The following is a 21,489-nucleotide window of genomic DNA, read 5'->3' as shown; positions in this document are numbered from 1 at the left end:
AGGGGGAACCAGGTCCCCACAACTATCCAAGGAAGCTCAGATCCTCTGGCATTGGGCATTGCAGCACCAACTCTTTATCATTCCCCTCCATCTGCCAGGGATTCAGAATACCCTAGCAAACTCCCTCAGCAGGGAGTTGCTTTCTTGTCATGAGTGGGAGCTGCACGAGAATCAACTTCGACTGTTGTTCCAAACGTGGGGCACACCACAGATCAATCTTTTTGCCACGTGTCACAACAGTGGGTGCAGGAGTTTGGCAAGCCGATTCGCCCTCCTGGAGAGCTTGGGGGGACACCTCTGCATTTCCATGAGAGGGGAAATTCCTATATGCATTTCCTCCAATCCCTCTGGTGCCTCGAGTCCTCCACACCTTCAGACTATATTGGTGCAAACTGATATTAGTGGCCCCTGCAAAGCTGAGACAGTTTTGGTACTCCGACCTCCTCCCCCTCTCTTCAGCTGCCCCTTTCAAGTTGACTCCACACTAGGTTCTCTGGCCAGGAACCAAGGGGCAGTGCTGCACCACAACCCGGCCTCACTCAATCGGACAGCCTGGCTCCTGTGTCCTTAGTTTGGATCCTTGTACCTTCCACAAGACTGACAAGAAGTCCTGGCCCAAGCAAGAGCTCCGTCCACTTTGAAATGCTACATGAGCAAGTGGAAACGCTTCCAGGTGTGGTCTAGGAGTCATCAGTTGCAGCTTCAGGCCGTCCGGCCACAATACATTCTGCCTTATTTGTTATTCTTGGCTCAGTTGGGTTTGCCGCATCCTTCAATGAAAGTGCATCTGGCTGCAATTTCCAGGTACAACCATTCCGCAGGCGTGCCATCCCTGTGGTTCCACTGCTGGTGAAGGAATTCTTGCGTGGGCTGTTCAGGTGTTTTCCACCCATCCGTTGTCCAGCTCCAGCGTGGGAATTGAATGTGCTGCTCTGAAAACTCATGAGACCGCCCTTTGAGCTTATGCACCAGGCATCCATCAAGCATCTTTCCTGGAAAACCGCTTTCTTGGTGGCCATAACATCGGCCAGGCGAGTGGATGAGATCCAGGCATTTTCCTGCAAACCGCCTTTTTTTATGTTTAACAAGGAGAAGGCTGTCCTTCATACTAATCTGACATTTATGCCTAAAGTGCTGTCCTCCTTCCATCTGAATAAACCAGTGATTTTGCCAGTGTTCTTTGGCACCCGGACATCTCAAGCAGAGCGAGCACTGCACACGCTGGATGTGGGTGCGTTCCCTCAAGTACTTTGTGGCACGTACCAAGTCATTCTGTTCTACGGATCAATTGTTTGTGTCTCTTGGACCTACTGAACTGGGGAAGGCTCTGTTGAAGTCTTCCGTTTCGAGGTGGATTGTGTCCCGCATTTCCTTCTGCCATCAACAGGCTGGTAGGCCACTTCCAGGAAGGCCCCGGGCTCACTGCACCAGAGCGGTGGCTGCTACCACTGCCATCCTCTCTGGGATTTTACTGCCTGACATCTGCCGTGCAGCGACTTGGAGATCAGTGCATACATTCCCAAGGTTCTACAGTGTCGACAGAGATTCCGTTGTAGAATCTAAAGTTGGCCAGTCGGTTCTGCGGAACCGTTTTGCGCGAGGTTAGTGAGTCTCCAGTGGTAAACTGTGCTGGGACCTTACTTCTGCCCATATGTATTGTTTATTAATACTTTTTTGTATTCTATTCACAGCATGTGAATCTATGAAAGATCCAATGCTGGTAAAGGAATAAGTTATTTACCTGTTACTCCGGGTCAATGGATTGCTTTTCTCCTGCAGAGTCCTCATCTTGATAGATATTCCTATCCAACTATGCTGTTCTGAACATTTTTCGACGTGGGGCGTAGTGTACCTCGACTCGATCGTCTCTTCTTGCTGGGTGCTCGATCGTCTGCTCCGGACGTGACGTCAGGTGTTGTATAAATACCACGCCACTACGCCCCATGCTTCAGTTCCTTTTTTTCCCTCACGCTTGCACGCTGCATTGGCAACACGACTAAGAGTACTTTTTTTTTTGTTGTCAAATTTGACATTTTCTCGACATAAACCTCGACCACAATGTCTAATCACTGGATAGAGAGGCTTCCAAAAGTTGCGAGGCCAAAATGTTGGTGACTGACCCCCAGGATGTCTGTCTGTGGTGCTTGCGTGCGAGTCAACGGAGGCCTGCGCGTAGTGCTCTAAAATGCAGCCGCAATCCATATGTGAGAGAGCCGGGAAACTGGCTTTGGACTGACTGTCTATCCCTGGCACGGTCGCTCATTCGGTCTTTTGAGGCCGATATGGAGGAGCCCACCCCCGAGAAGGGGAAGGATAGGCATGCGCAAATCCAGATCTTCGTCGGACCGAGGTAAGGGACCTACCACCCGGAAAGAGTGAGACCGTTTTAAGTCGGAAATGCTGGAAATGTTTAAGCAGTAGGCTTCTGTCAGTGCAGTGTGCCCCCGAAGGCCAGCAAGCCTTGGTAGCGAAACTGGCGCTCTGTGCTCCCGACCCCACACTAGTTGGTCCGTTGACTCCATCGACATAGACCAAGCCTTCAGCCTCGATGCGGACAGAGGCGCTAAAACTGTTGATGGTTGCACGACATGCATTTGTCGGACAAGCCTTTCTCGGCGCCAAAAGTAATTTCCTCGGTGTCGATGACTGTCCCAATGGCAAAACCTTCAGCGCCGACTATCAGTGACGGTTCTTTTGTCCCATTATCGAGGACCGGGTTCTTTGAGTCGATGCACAGACCAGGGGGACATTGACCCTATTAATTCTGGCTCTGGTGGAGTCGATTTTTGCGACAACCTGGCCAATTTATTGGCCTTAGCACAAGGTTTACAAGATTCAAGTTGGCAGGACGCATCCCCAGATCTTGCGTACCAACAAAGCCAACCTTATAAGCATATTCATGTTAAATTCGGGGCCTTAGTGGAATACCCCCTTGGCTTGTAAACTTTGCTGCACCCCTTCAGGGGTGTGACCTCAATGATATTTTGGATGATGGTCCAGCAGTCGAGCATAATATGCCTTTCAATCCGGCTATAGCTGAACCCCCAGCCTCCTTAAGGCAGCACCCATGCACAATGCCTCCCGTAAGCGCCAATTGCACACGAACAAACAGGCGGGCTAGAGGAGATCCTTCTTTCCTCACACCCTTCACCAGAAGGGTTGGTAGTGCAAGCTGCCACTATCGCCACTAGACCTGCAGCCTCTACGTCCAATCTTCCGCCAGACAGAGAGGGTAAAAAAATGTTACGCCATGGCCAACAAGGTTTTTACCTTAGGCAGCATGGCCTTAAATGCCACTGTGGCATGCGGCTTTGCCAAATGTTCATTTAGTCTGTGGAATGCTGTGCAACAAGCCATTCGATTCATCCCGGAAGGGTAAATGCGGGATGGTTTTATATGGCTGATGGAGGATGGGAAAGAGGAGGCCAAGCAGTCATTACTAACGGGCATGGACGTGGCGGACTGCGTTGGCCGGTCAATGGGATCGGCTGGGTTCCATGTAATAATGTCCCCGCAAAAATATCGCCATGCAAAACAATCGCCGAAAAATGGCAGTTTTTTGTGGGGACATTATTACATGGAACATGCGGGGGACAACCCCGCAACACCCGCTGCCCCTGTCACCATATATATATATATATATATATATATATGATCACCCAAATAATATCGCCACAACTTTTTCCCAGCGATATTATTTACGGCGACCATATATATATGGGGATAATATTACCTGATACCATCGGCAGTAGTAATGAGAAGACATGTCTGCTTAAAACATCTGGATTCCCCCCAAATGTCCACAACAGGCTGCTAGACATGCCCTTTGAGAGAGATATGCTTTTTGGACAAAAAATCTGACGATTCTTTAGAAAAATTAAGAGGCAAAAATCGCTGCAAAGGTCTCTGGGGCTAGCTGTGCAGCCAGCAAAGCCTGCCTTTAGCTTTGCCTCAAGAGGCAGAGGCTATAGACGTTATGTACCCTATTGCAGAAAGCAGCAGCTCCTGCAATCCAGGCAGGGGTAGAGGCATTTCACATGTCCCGGAAGGGACAGAGGGGCTTCTAGAGGCGAACAGCCAGCGGCAGCAGTGGGGGCGGCTCCGCCCCCCTCAAAGCCGCTTTGATTTTCTCTCTCACGACTTACCGGTTGGTGGACGGTTGGCAGGACATTAGTCGCAGTGGCAAGAGATTACCTCTGATGCCTGGGCCCTGCAAATGATTTGGTGAGGCTATTGTCTGCCCTTTTTAAGAAAGCCACCGACTGGACATAACCCCACCGCCTCCAATCCAACCGCGACAGGAGCTCCAGAAAGAACTGAGAGCCCTTTTGTTGAAAGGTGCTGTGGAAGAGGTATCTCCCAATCAGAAAGGGTCAGGCTGGTATTCTTGGTATTTCCTGGTGCCCAAGAAGGGAGGAGGTCTCGGTCCTATACTGGACCTCAGGGCCTTAAACAAGTTTCTGAGGAAGGACAAATTCAGGATGGTGATGTTGAGAGAAATTCTCCACGCTCTCGAACTTCAGGACTGGCTGGTGTCAATAGACCTACAGGATGCTTATCTCCATGTGCCGATATACCAAAAGCACAGGAAGTTCTGAAGGTTCTTCATAGGGGACAAGCACAATCAATTAAAAGTGCTCCCCTTTTGGGTTGACCTCCGCTTCAAGGGTCTTCACCAAGCTCATGACAGTAGTCGCGGCTCATCTCTGGAGATACGGGGTCCAGGTATTTCCATGCCTGGACGACTGGCTGATCCGGGGGTAGTCAGCGAAGCAAGTCTTCTATCACCTAGAGTGCACTTCTCTCCTACTGCACAGGCTAGGCTTCTCCCTGAACAGTTAATCGAAGCAGTTGTAGATACTCTGATTCGGAAGACTTTCCCTCCCGAAGAGAGAACCGACAACATAGCACAGATGGTACATTTCTTACGCAACCACACCACTTTACCAGCGGCGTCCTTCCTCCGCCTCTTAGGTTTCATGGCCTCCTGTATATTTCTAGTGCCGGCGCGGCCAGACTGCATATGAGATCCCTTCAGTGGCTCCTAAGGGACCAGTGGTCTCAGTACCTGGGAGCACTCCTGGATCCTCTACAGGTGTCCAACCAAGTCGTCCTCAACCTCGATTGGTAGGTCAACCACAGCAATCTTATGGCGGGGGAACCCTTTTGGCCTCAGACCTTGAGTGGTCACGGATGCGTCTCTGAAGGGTTGGAGCGCTCACTGCAAGGACTTGCAGGTGACCAGCCTTTGGACAGCGACGGAAGCCAGGTGGCACATCAACAGGCCGAAGTTGCGAGCCATCAGGCTAGCCCTCTGGGCCTTTCGCACCATCCCTCAAAGGGAAGCATGTCCTGATTCTCACTGACGACACAGTGCCCATGCACTACCTGAACAAAGAATGTGGAGTGCGCTCCAGTCCACTCTGCACAGAGGCGATGCAGCTGTGGTTCTGGTAATTGGAGAATCAGATCTTGGTCTCGGCAGTTCATCTGGCGGGGACAGCGAACAGTTTGGCGGATGCTCTGAGCAGGCAGTGCAGTCTCACACGAGTGGGAAGTGTGCCAGGAAGTCCTTGAGGAGGTCTTCTCCCTCTGGGGTACTCCAGCAGTGGATCTGTTTGCCAAGGAATCCAACAGGAAGTGCGAACAAGAATTGCCAGCGAAAGGCGCACTGGGGACGTGTTCATGGTGGACTGGACTTTCCCTCTCCACTACGGGTTTTCAGGCAGTTGAGGACATTTCGAGCGACCATGATCTTGATCGCCCCGGACTGAGCGAGGAGAAAGTGGTACTTCGATCTCCTGGTCTGTACATCTCACTGCCTGCCTCAGCGTCCGGATCTCCTAACCCAGTCGGAAGGTTGCGTGCTTCACCCAACCCCGGACTCCCACAACCTAAATGCGTGGCTCTTGAAAGGATGAGGGATGAGTTATGATGACTGGGACCTCGCAGAGGAAGTACTTGAGGTGTTGCTGGCTGCACACAGACCGTCTACAAGATCTCTGTACGCGTGCAGGTGTAGAAGATTTGAGGCGTGGTGCAGGGAACATGCAATTGACCCCATCTCTTGCCCCACCACTACAGTGATGGAGTTCCTTCTGTCACTGGCCTCAGCAGGCCTTAAGGTTACCACAGTCGAAGGATATCTGGCGGCATTGCTTTCTTCACTATTCCGGTCACGGCCCAATTCCTGGAGGGCTTTCGCAATAAGTTCCTGCCAATTCCTTTTATTGTCCCAAATTGGGATCTTAATCTGTTTATAACCTATTTGATGGTGGCTCAGTTCGAGCCAATGCCCTCTTGTTCCATAAAGCTGTTATCCCTTAAAACCGCATTCTTGTTTGCAATCACGTCAGCCAGGAGGGTTAGTGAGTTACAGGCGTTGTGCTGCAAACCTCAATTTTTACATTTTTTCGGGAGAAAGTGTCTCTCAAAGTCAGACCTGGCTTCCTTCCTAAAGTGGTTTCAGAGTTTCCCCTTTCTCAGTCTATTGATTTGCCTGTCTTTTACCCTCCACCCCATCCCTCAAAAGAGGAAAAGTGGTTCCACCATCTTGACCCCAAAAGAGCCTTAAGTTTTTTTGTGGCTCGTACAGCTGAGCTTCGGAAAACTGACCAGTTGTTTGTTGCCCATTCATTATCCCGTAAACGTCTCGCCATAACCAAGCAAACCCTGTCGCGTTGGATTATTTTATGTATATCCGAATGTTACCAGTCGGCAGGCAGAGAGTTCCTCCCGGCATCACAGCACTTTCTACCAGGGGAGTCTCATCCTCTATAACCCTGCTAATGGGAGTTCCTATTAGAGACGCATGTCGTGCGGCCACTTGTTCGTCCCAGCATACGTTTGCCAAGCATTACTCTTTAGATGTTGCACGTGGAGCAGATGCAAGATTCAGTAGAGCAGTTCTACAACATCTGCTTGTTTAATGCTTTCTGTCCTCCTTTGTTATTCTAACTACTTGGGGAGTCTATCAAGATGAGGAATCTGGGGGAGAAAAGCAATCAATTGAAGGAGAAATAATTTACCAAATGATCTTTCCATGGATTCTTCTCCCGCAGATTCCTCATCGCCCCTCCCTTCCATGCCCGTTCAGAAAGTCCCTGTGGCTTAACGCTTCTGTCCAAGCACGAGACAACTGATAATGTTTCTAAGGTGACCGCTTCGATCTTACTATCTTTTAAATTTAAAAAAGTTATATTTTTCTAATCTACTAATTCCATGGGTTCTCCTCGTTGGGAGGTATCCCATTCTTGAGTTTTTTTGCAGGATGGTTAGCCTGTCCCCCATCGTTATCCTCTGCGGCGTTCAGGCACAAGGGGGGGAGGTAGGAACTGAAGCATGGGGTGTAGTGATGTGGTATTTATACAACGCCTAATGTTCTGTCCGGAGCCGACGATCGAGCACCCAGCAAGACAAGATGACGACCAATGGCCGAGTCGAGATCCACTACGCCCCCTGTCGAAAAAAGGGTCACGAACAGCAAAGATGAATAGGTATATCTATCAAGATGAGGAATCTGCGGGAGAAGTATCCATGGAAAGATCATTACGTTAAGTAATTTCTCCTTCTCCAGCATTGGTATATTTCATAGATTCACATGCAACCGTCCCACCTACCCCACATGGCTCATCTTCTGGCTCTTACTGGCACTCACGTGCGCTTGCCAAATCTGAAGATGACTGACAGGGGAGGAGCTAAGGGAGGTGTTCCTATTAGCTGTGGGCAGTATGACCCAAAATGACTGTACTAGAGCACAAAAGTGACTGAATGTTTTCAGTTTAAGTTTAAACTACTCTATTACAGAGCATTTCCCAGCTTGACTTGGAATATTTGTAGCATGTGAATCTATGAAAGATACCAATGCTAGAGAACCAGAGTTACAGGTAAGTAACTTATTCCTTCTTTTTCTTTGTGATTACTTACCCTTTAGGTGACTTTCCTGATTGCCATCACTTCTGCGAGACGTGTGAGTGAGCACCAGGTGTTGTCTGTTTTACCTCCCTATTTTTTTTTTTCCAAAGGGAAAGTAACTTTGCAATTGAGTCTCTCCTTTATGCTAAAGTGGTCTCAGATTTCCATCTCTCTCAGAAAATCCATCTTCCTTTGTTTTCTCTGCCTCACCCTAACAAGGTAGAGGAACGATTTAAACAGCTGGACACGGTACAGGCCTTAAAGTTCTACGACTCGTACTAGAGTAGCAAGGAAAGCTCACCAGCTTTTCGTTGGTTACGCTGGTGCTTGTGCTGGCAGAGCTGTGACAAAGCAAAGCCTGTCAATGTGGACCATTCTCTGTATTTTGGAATGCTACGATCTAGCTGGGAAGGATGTGATTGAGGGTCTCAGAGCTCATTCTACGAGAGCAGTGGCTTCCACCTCTGCCCTGCAGAGTGGAGTCCCTGTCAAAGACATTTGCCAGGCAGCAACGTGGGCCTCTTTGCACACGTTTGCAAAGTGTGAGCGTGCAGTAGTGAGTGATCGACACACAGGCGGCATTTGTGTTGCTACAGACTTTTATTTAACTCAAAATAGGGTTGGGGGAAAAGTCCTCACTAGTCCCCACGCGAAGAAGAGGTTCCTGACTCAACACAAATCTCAAACGGGTCCGTCAGGATGTCAAAATAAAGATAAGTCCACCATCATGTCAAAAACCCTAACTCTAGCCCTTACACTAACAACTCAATATAAAGTGCAAAGGGGTTGTCTTCTCAGCAGCTTCTTCATAGTTCTTTTCAAAGTTCAAAACACAAAGTTCTAAACAGTGCAAAAATATTCAAAGTTCCACAGGGGTCCAGAGAATGTCTTCCTTCGCTTCACTTCTCACATTGTTTACAAGGCCCAGCGGGAGTGACTTATTTCCCTTGGTTCCTTTTCCACTTCCTTGAAGAGCTAAAATAATGTCTTCCCCTCCTCTTCGCTTTGCCACAATGTTCACAATCCCAGGAGCTGTCTCCCCTCCCCAGGTTTCTCTTCTTTTTGCACTGTCGACCAGGTACACTCTTATCCCCGGTACTGTGAATAGGAAGTGGAATAACAACTGTCCTTCTCATGTGGGTGCGAGTCCCAGACTTGCCTGGTTTCAACAATTCTCTTTCTATGTAGACTTGATGTACTCTCCTGCCAAGTACTTCTTATTGCAACACCTGTCCTTCTCAAGTATGTGTGTGCCCCAGATTCGCCTGGTTTACACAGTTCTCTTTCTAGGTAGACGTGCCATAATCCCCTGCCAGGTAATACCTATGGCACAGCCCACCTGTTTCCCCTTCCTCCTAGGTACTGCTACTATGAAGATGAGTAACTGATGTATTTCTTGTATGGGTGCGAGTCCCAGACTCGCCTGTTTTTGGCACTTCTCTTTCTTGGTAGGCTTGGTTTACTCTGCTACCAAGGACTACCATACATAATCATAGGGTATGTAGTGATTATATCGAGGAAAACAAAAACGAATGAAATAATAGCTACAAAAAAACCGAAAAATAAGTATGTGGGGGTCAGGGGTTGTTAAGTGTGGGGGGTGGTTCAGGGTGGAGTTAATAGCGTGGGGAAACCGCAGGTTTTAAAAAGAAAATTGATATTTTTTGTTTAGTATTTCATTCACTATTTTTTGATTTGTTATAATCGCATGTAACCGATCATAGATGTAAACGTTTCTACAATATTATTTTCGGGGTCCCAGACCCTCGGCTCAGAGTATTTCTCCCCCTTCTCGCTTGCTGTCACCTCTTCTTACTCTGAGTCCCAGACCCTAGGTTTGGCGTATTAATACCTTTTTCTTTTACTTGCCACCACTTTTTCGCATTCCCAGCGTCTCCCTGCCCTTTCGTGTACCCGTTTTCTTGGTTCGTGTGGGCGTCCGCCTTCTCCCAGCTTCCTCCATCAGCTGCGGGACTTGTGGTGGTTGAGAAGGGTTTGTTTGGTCTGCGGCGGCTCCGCAGCGCCAACCTTCCTTCAGGAAGCCGTTGCGCTTCCAAAGCGTCAGGACCGCCTGTCGCCTGCGTCCACCAGTCTGCTGTCCCTTCCTGCATCTCAGGACCGACTCTGGAGCTCTCGGCTTCTTCTTGGGCATCCTGGCTTTCTCCCTGTGTAGGGCAGACAGTCCCTTTCCTCGCAGCTCCTCCAGGGAGGGACTGGTCTCATCGAAAGTCCTTCTTTGCTTTTTATTCTGTAGCTGAGTTCAGCTAGATTGAATAGGCTGGTCTGCTCATTGTGGTTCCGTGTGGTGCTCTACTGCACTCTGCGCATCTTCTTCGTCTCAGTACATTTCACTAAAATGTCATGACTGTTCTTTTTCGCCTCAGTACTATTTAGGGGAGGACACACTTCATACTTCTATGTATGCGAGCAAAGTAGAAGGATCGCAGAATTCTGGAGAGGGTAAAAGGGTGGGGGAGCTGAGACAGTATTAGAAATATACTGTGTCCCTCCTAGGGTGTCATCCCTCATCCCAGGAGGTTTTTCCCCTCCCCCTGTGATCCTCCTGCGGTGCACACCTCCAGGGGGATTATTGGACTGTGGTTGCACCGCCCTGGCCACAGGAAAAGGGCTCTCCCCCATGGGAGAATGGACGACATCCAAGGAATCGTCACAAAATCCTTACTGCTTAAATTCCCTTGCAGACCAGGATACCAGTTTTGGTAGGGCAGTCCTCCACAGTTTTCTGGCTGAGGTGGTTTTCTTTATTCCTCCCTCCTCCAGATTACGTACTGCTTTGGGAGTCTATCATAGATGAGGAACCTGTGGGAGGAAAGAATCCATTAGAAGAGCAAATTACTTAGCTATCATTTATGTTCTTTTTGATGGATGTTCCTCCCACATATTCCATCGCTTCTACAGTCCCTCAACTTCAGAGTGCTAGGGATCAAAGGTGGAACTGAGGTCACGGGGTGCCATGTCGCTAAATGTACTTACTCCTACGTCCCAGTGTTGAGAATTATCTGTTTAGGCTGAATTGCCTAACCTAGTGAGTCCCCCAGCAGCTTTGCTGGATTTTTGGGGTTTATTTTTTTCTCCTGCCAATAGTGAGACTCTTTCACCCTCACTCTTGGGCATGATTTGAGTGTGTTTCTTTGAATCTAGATGTGTTTAATGGGCTATGGGGTCTTTTACTCCATAGGGCTTCATGTGTTTTTGTGATGTGTGTTACACAGCACCCTCCGTGCAGTGACACAAGGGTGTTATAGTGACCCCCCAGTATAGACTCCATACCCTGGGACTGACTGTCTCCCAGGGCATGTGAAGTCACCATTGACTTTACTAGTCTTAAATTCTAAACAGAACCAGTACAAACCATCATATTGTGGACGTACTGGCTGGGGTAATTCAATTGCCCCGGGGTCTGTTAGTCGAGGGGGCACGTCTCCGTCCCCCCTGATCGAGTTTTGGCTGGTGGCAGTGGATACTACTTTTAATATTCAACCGCGAATATTTTCCTATGGGATTTCCCATTGTTTTAGACTACTATCTTTATTTAATTATTTACGGTAGCCTCGAACATACCGCCGGTTTATTTAATTAATATTAATTCTCCGGTTGGTATTTTTTGCCAAAACTTGATTCTAAAATGGCGTTTGTGTTCTCTTCTGTGACTCCAACCCAAGTCGAGCCCTTTGTTCCACTTTTTGGCGGGCTTCTCCACAGAAGCCCTCCAAAGTGGTGCCACTCTGTCTGGGGTACTTAGGAGGGGTGGAGGGAAATTTAGGCACCCTGGAATGAGTTGCCTAGGCAACTCAAGTTGCACTCCATCCTGATTGGCCCAAGTGGTGAGCCGACTGGCTCACCACTTAGCATGTTTGAGTGACAGCTAGGCTGAGTGAATGGGGGTTTGCTGCATAAAAGCAGGGCTTTGGGGACTGGAACTTCAGAAGTCGCCACAGGACCTAAGAATCCGACGGGGGAGAAGCTGAGCCGACCTGCCAAGACACCACCACCGGTGGAGCCCTGCTGGACTGCCTCACCACTTTTCCCAACGACAGAGGAGATCTCCCGCCGGAGAGTCTTCTTCCTTTGACTGGTGGGGATAATCAGTTTCACCGTCTTTTTGCCTTCCCGACGTACCTCGTGGCCACCTTGCCTGTGCCAAGCACCCCGGCAACCGGGATACCACGTTTTACCACGACCACGAAACAAAGGTACCACCTTTAACCGGAAAACTCCACGGCTGGTTTCTTCCCTGGTAGTGCAACGACCTTCATCTTTCCTCCAAGTCGAGATCTTCTCTTCCCCTGGAAGACGACGCAACTTGCACCCACTACCAGGAACAACTGCCAACGCTGGAGGATCCTTCCCACTTAAGGTACCGTGTCCCGCCTGGCTTCCCTTGCTACCGACTGTACGGGGTAGATTTAGCCCCTGGCTTTCGAACCTGGGTTAGTCTGGGACACCCTGGCTAAACTTTCTTAAAGCCTCTCTAAACTCTTTTTGAACCCTCTGCAAGACTTTCTAAGCCTAGTGTAACTGTGTGATCTTGGGCGCATTTGTACTCTGCTCTCTCTAAGAGTGGGCCCAGCCTTTGGATTTTGGCTCACCAGTGACTTTTGCTCTTTTGCCTTGCTAACAGTGTTCCTGAATCTTAGAGTGGTGTACCTTTCCATATTCTGTCTTTTTCCCTCCCTTTCTCACAAACTTATTGGAGTGCAATCTAGTTAAGCGCTCACCTCTGTATGAAAATAAGTGGTGTTTTACTGTGATTTATCCGATAAGGGAAAAGGGGTGTATATATTACAATAGTAACTGTGTTTCGAATATTTTACAATAAGAGTGCTGGAGTGTTTCAAACTGTGTTTTTAAATAAATAATTATATACTTTGATACCAAAGCTCTGGTCAGTGTTTGCTTGTATTGTTGTATCTGAGTGCCTATTGTGTATACTTTGCATACTGCCTAACTCTTCTTGAGGGAAGTCTGACTGCTCAGCCACAGCTACCAGGTAAATCTGGGTGGTACAGACTGCTACCAAGTGGGTTTACTGCCAACACCTGTAGTCTTAAATCTTTTGCAGTGGTCCCTAAGGGAACTGCACAGGTTTCTGCCTAACACCCGTCCCATTTCCTCCATACGTTTGGGACATTCCGTCCAGTGGGACGGGTCCGTGGCACTTTTGTAAAAAAGCATCAAATTGAAAAATGTATCCTTCTTCTCTTTTTAAGCGGGGTACTGCACGTGGCCTTAACCCCGCCCTGCAGGGCTCTGCCCCGCGCATCGCCCTTCAGTCCTTTTCTCCTCGCAGTCGGGGCTGGATGCACTTGCATCACCGGGAAGACATTTTTTCTTTCCCGCTGTCCTCCACTCCTGCTCCGGTTCTGTGGTCGCATATTCCTCCATCTATGCCGGATTGTTTGGGATTTGTCTCTTGTTCCTCTTGCGAATGTCGCTTCACTAGTGCGGATCCCCATTCTTTCTGTTTGGAGTGTCTGGGACCGGATCATCGTTGGGACTCTTGTTTCTACTGCGACTCCCTTTCGGTACGGGAACTTCAACAGCGTCTTCGTTGGTGGGAGGAGATCTTCCACCGAGTTCCTCCATCGCATTTTCAACTCTTCGATGGAAAGAAGAGATGCCCGGTAAGTTCCTTACTTTTCAGGGCATTCCGGCCGGGGCACCCCTTCCTGGGGTCCTCCGGGAGGGGCTTTAAGAGCTCTGCTACCAGAGTTTCCCCTGAGGTGCCTTGCAGGCCTAATAGGCGTACCAGGGGTTTTCTCTGAGGGTTCCCGCGAGGGGCCTGCGGACACCGGATTACAATCCGAGGTTCACCAATCTGGTGCTAATAGTCAGCCCAGTCCTTCTGAGGCGTTGGGTACCAGAGATTTCTCTGAGGTCTCCTTGTCTGGAGCTTCCCATACAGACACCGGGGTGCGCCCCGGGGCCTCCGTTACCGAACCAAGGTTCGAGGCCCCTCTCGGGGGAGCTGTTCAGACCGGACTCCGTTCCGAGGTTCCACTTTTGAGGCTAAGGTGTGTACCGACAGAACTGAGAGACATGTCAAGGTCTTGTCTGTGAGGTGGATTCCTCAACATTCCTATGCTTGCAGTGATACCGGTTCTGTTGAGGGGGCAAAAGGACAGGTCTCTGACCGGAACTCCTCTGTTACCCGTTCTGCGCTTCTTATGACTGGCGCGCTCTGATGCCACTACCGCATACAGTCTCGCTTCCTGGCAGCCTCTTCGTCAGAGGATGCCTTGTTCGGGAAGTTTCAGAGACTTATGCACTCTGACCCCATGAGCGAGTACTTTAAGGACCTTGCTTGTAGCTCTGTCACCAGGGTTTGCCGTGAGGTGCCCCAAGGGCCTAACGGGCATACCGGAGATTCCTCTGAGGGTTCTGACAGACCTGCCAGTACCAGACATTGTTCCGAGGTTGACCATCACAGGGCTAAAGCTAAGCCCAGTTTGGCTGGGTGCTGGGATACCAGGGTTCACCCTGAGGTCTCCGTTTCTGGAGCTTTCCCTGCTGTAACCAGGTTGAAACCTGAGGTTTCTCTTGTGGAGGCTAAACTCTGTACCGAGTCCTGACTCAAGGCACCTTTTAAGGGAACTTTACATACCAGGTTGAAACCTGAGGTTCCTCTTGTGGAGGCTAAAGTCTGTACCGAGTCCCGACTCAAGGCCCCTTTTAAGGGAACTTTATGTACCAGGTTGAAACCTGAGGCTAAAGTCTGTACCGGGTTCCGACTCTAGGCCCCTTTTAAGGGAGCTTTACGTACCAGGTTGAAACCTGAGGTTCCTCTTGTGGAGGCTAAAATCTATATCAACAGATCTGAGAGGCCTTCTCAGAGGGTCTTGTCAGTGAGGTATTGTCCTCAACCGTCCCACGCTCAGGGTCGTGGTGGTACCGGTTCTGTCGAGGGGGCAAAGAGGGGGGGGTAACAGACCACATTCGCTCTGGTACCGGCTTGTCCGAGGTTCCTCCGTTGGAGGCTAATTTTGAGACTGGTTCAAAGATGTCGACTAAACATCGGAGACTACCCAGTACCGGCTCTGCCGAGGATCCTTGTAAGGCTAAAGTGTTACTTAAGTCCCCTGACACTCCTGAGGAGGCAATTGCCTCAGCTACGCATGTGACTGAGTTCTTTTCAGGTGGCAACAAAATGGCGGCCCAACCTGCGTGGCCTACAGCAGCGATTTTGGATACCTCCCTTACACCTACGTTCGCAACGTCTGGTGCTGGGAGCATTCCTTTTGGCAATAGTAACCCGTTCCTCCCTTCTTTGACCGGCGTGCGTGGGCTTCGCTGCTGCATACTGTCTCGCTCCCTCCTACTTTTGCTGCACTGATCTATGTGGACCCGGCCGGTGGTGGACCCTCCGGGCAACCATCCTCCTTGTGTTCGGGGGGGAGAGGGGTAGGTCTCTTACGAGCGGTTTCTTCCTCTTCAACACCTAAACCCTCAGCTGAGGATGAGTTTTTTGGGAAGTTTCAGATGCTTATGCACTCTGACCCTATGAGGACATATTTCAAGCGTCTTTTCACTCCTGTTCTGCCCCGGCTGCTCCGATTCGGTTTTTCTTTTAAAACCTGAGGCGGTAGGCGTGGAGGACCAGTCTTCTATTCCCGCCTCGTTGGGATGAGTTTTAAGCGGATGAGGATGGTGATGAGCAGCCACACTCGTTGAGAGCATTCCATGACTGGGAGGGGCTTGTGTAGCTCTGTTACCAGGGGATCCCCTAAGGTGCCTGAAGGGCCTAATAGGCACACCAGAGTGTTCTCTGAGGGTCCCTCAGAGGACCTGCCAAAACAGGACTTGGTTCCGAGGTTCACCATTTGGGTGCTAAGGTTGAGCTCAGTTCGTCTTTGGCTCTGGATACCGGGGTTCGCCCTCAGGTCTCCATTTCTGGAGCTTTCCACACTGATATCGGGATACGCCCTGAGGTCTCCGTTTCTGGTGCTTGTCACGCCGAGCCACGGCTCAAGGCCCCTCTTGAGGGAGCTATGTCCCCGGGTTAAAACCCAAGGTTCCTCTAAATACAGTACCGACAGTGTCGAGGGATCCTCTTAGGGTCCCGTCGGTAGCGTACGTTCCTCAACCGATTCTGTCGAGGGGGCAAAGAAGGTGATCAGCAACAGGCCTTCCAGTACTGGCTCTGCCGAGGTTCCTCCATTGGAGGCTAATTCTGGATCAGTTCCTAGGATGTCCACTAAACATCCTAGATCTGCCAGCACCGGCTTGGCCGAGGATCCAAGGCTAAGTGTTTAAGTCCCCTGACTCCCCTGAGGGGACAGTTGCCTCATTTTCTCCTATGAAACAGTTCTCTACAGGTGTTGACTAATTGGCGGCCCAACCTCCTTGGTCCACGGGAGCCATTTTGGATACCTCCTTTACACCAACTTTCATGACAACTGGTGCTGCGAGCGTTCCTTTTGGGGCTGAGCAGCTTTTCCATGCTATGTGGACAACAAAGACCCGTTGTCGGTCCTGGCGACAGCTTCAGCTAAGGCCCCTTGTACACATGGGTCAGGGTCCCAGACTCGGTCCTTCTCTGGGATCAGGGGGTTTCAGGGTCGCTGTGCACGCCGATCTGAAACTCCTGTTGGTAGCCCCGCCTTAAGCGGCAGCAGCAAGGTGGTTGGTTTTTCTCTTGGCCATCAGCCTCCTCTGAAGGGACGGGTAATCTCCCTGCCGGCAAATCACCAAATTATATTTTTTGTCAGTCACACTTGACTTTGTGGGAGGACGAATCTCGTCTCATCTGGAGGAGTGGCAAACCATCACAGAGGACTGGTGGGTTTGTCCATATTTTAGGCAGGTTTTTGCTTGCCCTTTCCTCCTACCCCACCCTTCAAACTTCTCTTCTGAAAGATCGGGATGCCCTCCCACAGAGCAGAGGTACAGAAATGTCTATACCTCAGAGCGGTGGACCGTGTTCCACCCATTTAGGGGCAAGGGAGGGGCTAGTACTGCAGTCCTTACATAGTGCTCATGCTCAACCAGGTTGGCCTACACACTATCTTCGATCTTTCCGAGAGAAATTCAAGTTGATCACGCCCTGCCAAATAAAAACCTCTCTTCAGAAGGGCGATTGGCTCAGTGTGGTGGTCTTCCAGGATGCGTAAATGCACATTCTTCTCTGGAGCCCGCATATGAAATATCTGTAGTTCTCCGTGGGAGCAGAACACTTCAGATTCGGGTGCACCTTTTGGCCTCGGCTCAGCAAGACGCACCAGAAACTCCTCTGAGGGGCCCCGCAGCGGTCTCCTAATACCAGATCTTCTTCCAAGGTTCCCCATTTGGTGCTAAGGCTGAGCCCAGTTCTGCTGTGGCTTTGGATACCAGGGTTCGCCCTGAGGCTTCTCCATCTGGAGCTAACTATACCGAGTCTTGGCTTGAGACCTCTCTCGAGGTGGCTATAAAACCAGGGTTAAACCTGAGGTTCCTCTGCTTGGGGCTAAATCGGTCACCAACAGAATTGAGAATCCCTCATCGAGGGTCCTGGCTGTAAGGTATATCCCTAAGACTTTCCGCGCGCGTGGCTCTGGTGATACCAGCTCTGTTGAGGGGGCGAAAGAAGGCGGTCACGTACCACAGACCGTCCAGTACCGGCTCTGCCGAGGATCCTCCACTAGAGGCTAATTCTGGGTAAGCCCTTGACGCGTCGAGTAAACACCCTATATCTGCCAGTACCGGCTCTGCCAAGGTTCCTTGTTTCAAAGCCAGGATGGCACGCACGGTCCCTGACTCCCCTGGGGAGACTATTGCTCTACTTGCTCCTGTGATGCAGTTCGCCCCTGGTGTGTGATAATGGCGGCCCAACCTCTGCGGGCCACGGTAGCCATTTTTAATATCACCCTTAAAGCAAGGTTTTACATCAACAAGCAGGGCGACACAGACTCATCTCCTTGTGGATCTTGTCATACAGATTTGGGCTGGGCCATCCAGGACATTGTTTGGCTCCAGGCTCCACACATCCCGGGTCACCTCAATGTGACCGCAGATTGATTCAGTCAGTTATGAGTGTGAGATGAACTGCAATATCATCTCCAACTTTTTCCAGCAATGGGGCACGCCAGAGTTGGTCCTCGTTGCAGCTTGTGGGTCAACATGAAAGCTTATGCTTTCCCCTCATTGCCTCGTATCTATTGGTCGCTCTGTAAACACATCGAACCGTTGCCAAAGCAGCTACGCAGGCTTTCCCACCAGCTTTTGGTAAGCATTACTGCTTAGGCCTGGGCTCCAGAGCCGATTCTCAATTCGGACAGGCTGTTCTTAAAAATCTTTTTCAGTAAGGAGGTTCCATCCACCCATATTTCCTGTGAGGAGTGCTTGGTAATCTCCCAAAAGTATGGAGGAAAGGGGACGGGACGTAGGAGTATAACAAAGTTACTCACTGTAATGACTATCTTACTCCTAGTCCACAGTCCTCTTTCCTCCATATGCCCGCTCGCCGTCCCCTCTAATAAGTATCATCTATTATTGCTTAAAGGGCTCAGACCTGGCGATAGAAAAGGACTGAAGGGCGATGTGCGGGCGGAGCTCAGGAGGGCAGTGTTAGGGGCACGTGCGGTAGCCTTCGTAAAAAGAGAAGGACGCTTTTTTCAATTTTATGCTTTTTTACAAAAGTGCTCCGGTCCCGTCCCACTGGACGGAATGTCCCAAAAGTATGGAAGAAAGGGGACTGTGGACTAGGAGTAAGATAGTCACTACGGTGAGTAACTTTGTTAAACCTCAAGGTCATGTTTTGCGCGTAGACATCGGGTGCATTACTACGCTCATAGGGCTGCGCCCCCTCGCGGTGGAAAAGTTTCCGGAGAACAGCTCTGCTGTGACTGGGATATCATAAATGAGGAATCCGTGAGCGGAACATCCCACGTCAGGGGTAAGTCAGTAAAAGAATCTCCATCTGCATTTCCTATGACAAAAGATCGCTGTTAATGAAATAAACATTTTGGTTTCTTTCCCCCTCGCACCTTATTTTAAAATAAAGCAACATTCGTTTTTTAATTTAAGCAGTCTTGTTTCCCATCTCTTCATGTTAGGCGCAGTCTGCATAGTTCTTCACCCCGTGAGTCATTGTGAGAACTTTTCGGCAATGGTTTTAAGATGCTTCAATCAATGACTTAACTTGTACTTCCCATTGATGCAGAGAGGGGTGTCTGGAGATGGTTAATCCTTTACACTGGATTAATAGAGTAGGCAAGTCGGTGCATGAAATGGTCTTAGGGCTTAATTTTGATAGCACTAAATGGCCAGATTCTGATATCCCAGCACATTGCATTTTTCTTTATCACCAGGGAAGTATTGTTATTGATTACAGTTTTATTTCAACAACTTTTTAGGGATAGTTGTTAACATAGAAGTCTTAGCTGGGGTCAAAATAGACCACATACCCCATAAAGATTAATCTCCGAAACCTGTTGCTTAGAAACAATCCTTGCCTATACAGAATGCACTGTCGAAGTGAAAGATTGTGTCAGGATTGTTGGAATGTTTGATGCGTAAAATGGGAAAGCTTTAAGATGGGAGAAATACTTCATCATATTTTGACAGCATTTCTGCCTGCCCTCTGGAAAGCCCTGGTTAGGGAGGAGTGTCACAGGATCATCTGTGGCACTGTGCACAAGACCCTTTCAAGGAGTAGATCAATGGACAGGTCCATGTTCCTGTAGTGATGTAATGGATGACTGAGGCACCCATGCTGCGAATTCTGCTATTGAGGTTTCTCTTAAAAGAGGATAATCATTCAAGAAGTGTGCATCCTGCATAGACAGCAGCATTCAAGCATGCAGCAACTACAGATGAGACATTAATTTTCTGTTTTTTTTCTGAATGTGTTGCTCTTCTTGGAAAAGTTCTTGAGAACTCTCTGTGTAAGTCTTAGGTACCATATACTTCATTTTCTATGGCTGCTGAGGTCTCCTGTAATTTACCAAAAGGTTGCTGTTTTCATTGCTTTGAATAACCAACTACATTTGTATTACTGTACTAGTTATTAATTGGCTTTCATTGGGCCTGTTACTGGAAGCTAGTTTGTTGTGCTAAATCATTGATCAATCATATTTGGCATGGCAATCCTATGGTGTACGTTTCTCAGGGCAGGTATAAAGACTTATGTTACCTCCAGCTAAATGCCATTATGACCCTCCACCTCATTTCATTGTATTAGGCAAAAATGTGCTATTTACAGAACATTCTGCTACCCCCCCCCGCCTTCTCCAAATTGCGCTCCTACTTGTGATGCACTGTGCAGCTACTTAAATTACCCTGCCATAGAATGTGCCATGGTTCAACCAACCATTACTGTTGATAAATCTGCATACTCACTCTATATTCAGAGATCTGATTTGTAGGTTGTTTTTTTCATGAAACCAAATATTTCCTGGGTTTCACAAATTTAAGCATAGACCAGTGCCATGTTAACCATTCAAAAAGTATTTCATGAAGATGTTTTGATACTCCTCTTGATTGGTTTCAGCATTCCACATTTTATTATGTAAATGTTATGTACCCCACTATATAATTCTCAATGTCATTTGATTGCATTTTTCCCCAAATCTACCTTGGATGTGATAAAATAATCAGTTATTTTAAAATATTTTAAAATGGAAAAGGTTACAGCTTGCAAGTCTAGAACAAATGCTGTATTTTAAATATACAAATGAGAATTTCAGTTAGTGAGCAAATGTAGTGCTTATAACGGTTTCTTGTTCAATTAAAGGAATAGCATCACCAACAACGGATGAGCTGGTTCTGCAGGCACAGGTTCAAAGAGTTGAAAATGCTAGAAAGCTGGACCAGGATGAGTTTGAGGCTCATAAAGACATTTTGGAAAAGCAGTTGCAGCGGGAGGTAAACTCTTGACAATAGAAATATAATGAATGTTGTCTGTAGCTTGCCAGAAGAAGTGTTAGTTCATTGTTCTAGACCAATCTCATGTATCATGTTCATGTTGAAGATCTGCAATGTGTGTTGTTGTCTCTACGTTATTCATTTCCCTTGGGCTCCTTGATTTACTACTTATGTAGCATCAAGGAGCAGCAGAGCGCTTTATAGAAACATTAATTGTAGCCAGCGGATGTTGAGCATCAGGCTGTCCAAGGACTTCACCATCGTTTTACACATTTACATTACATTATACACATTTGCAAATTCAGAAAAAGCTAGAGAGCGACAAAGTATCTAGGATTTGAATGTACCTTTCCAGGTTCTAAAGACCACAAATTAAACCCAAGCCCACATCACCTCCATGGTTGCATGCAAAGGAGACCATCTGCCTTCTTTACAGAGATTATAATTGTTTATTTATAATGCGCTTAATACCAGGAGTGGTTTCTAAGCGAGGGATCGGGATTCAAACCTGTGTTCTGCAGATCTATGTGATCCGACCGCGGCTGATTTTGCAGTGGCCGGAAAGCTTGCATGAGAAATGTACGAACCACAAAGGGTTCATACATTTCTCATGCGAACATATGTTCAAAACCCTTACATACCCACACCCCCACCCACAGCCTCAACACACTGCCACCCACACCCCCAACAAAAACATGCTCTACTTACCTTCTC

General features: G+C 48.7%; 1 protein-coding gene across 3 annotated transcripts in view; it reads left to right on the top strand.

Annotated features, from left to right (window-relative positions):
- The window catches only part of OFD1 (OFD1 centriole and centriolar satellite protein), a 1,295,367-nt gene that overhangs the window by 587,164 nt on the left and 686,714 nt on the right, over positions 1-21,489 (top strand). For all 3 annotated transcript variants that reach the window (XM_069640569.1, XM_069640570.1, XM_069640572.1), the window contains one exon: positions 20,645-20,775. In XM_069640569.1, the coding sequence (XP_069496670.1) occupies positions 20,645-20,775 (131 nt within the window). The remainder of the gene's footprint in view (positions 1-20,644; positions 20,776-21,489) is intronic.

Source organism: Ambystoma mexicanum, chromosome 7q (genome assembly GCF_040938575.1).
Source record: "Ambystoma mexicanum isolate Mex_15411 chromosome 7q, UKY_AmexF1_1, whole genome shotgun sequence".
In the NCBI taxonomy this organism is placed as follows: domain Eukaryota; kingdom Metazoa; phylum Chordata; class Amphibia; order Caudata; family Ambystomatidae; genus Ambystoma; species Ambystoma mexicanum.
Note: the sequence above shows the minus strand (reverse complement) of the source record. Positions and strands in the feature narration are given on the sequence as shown.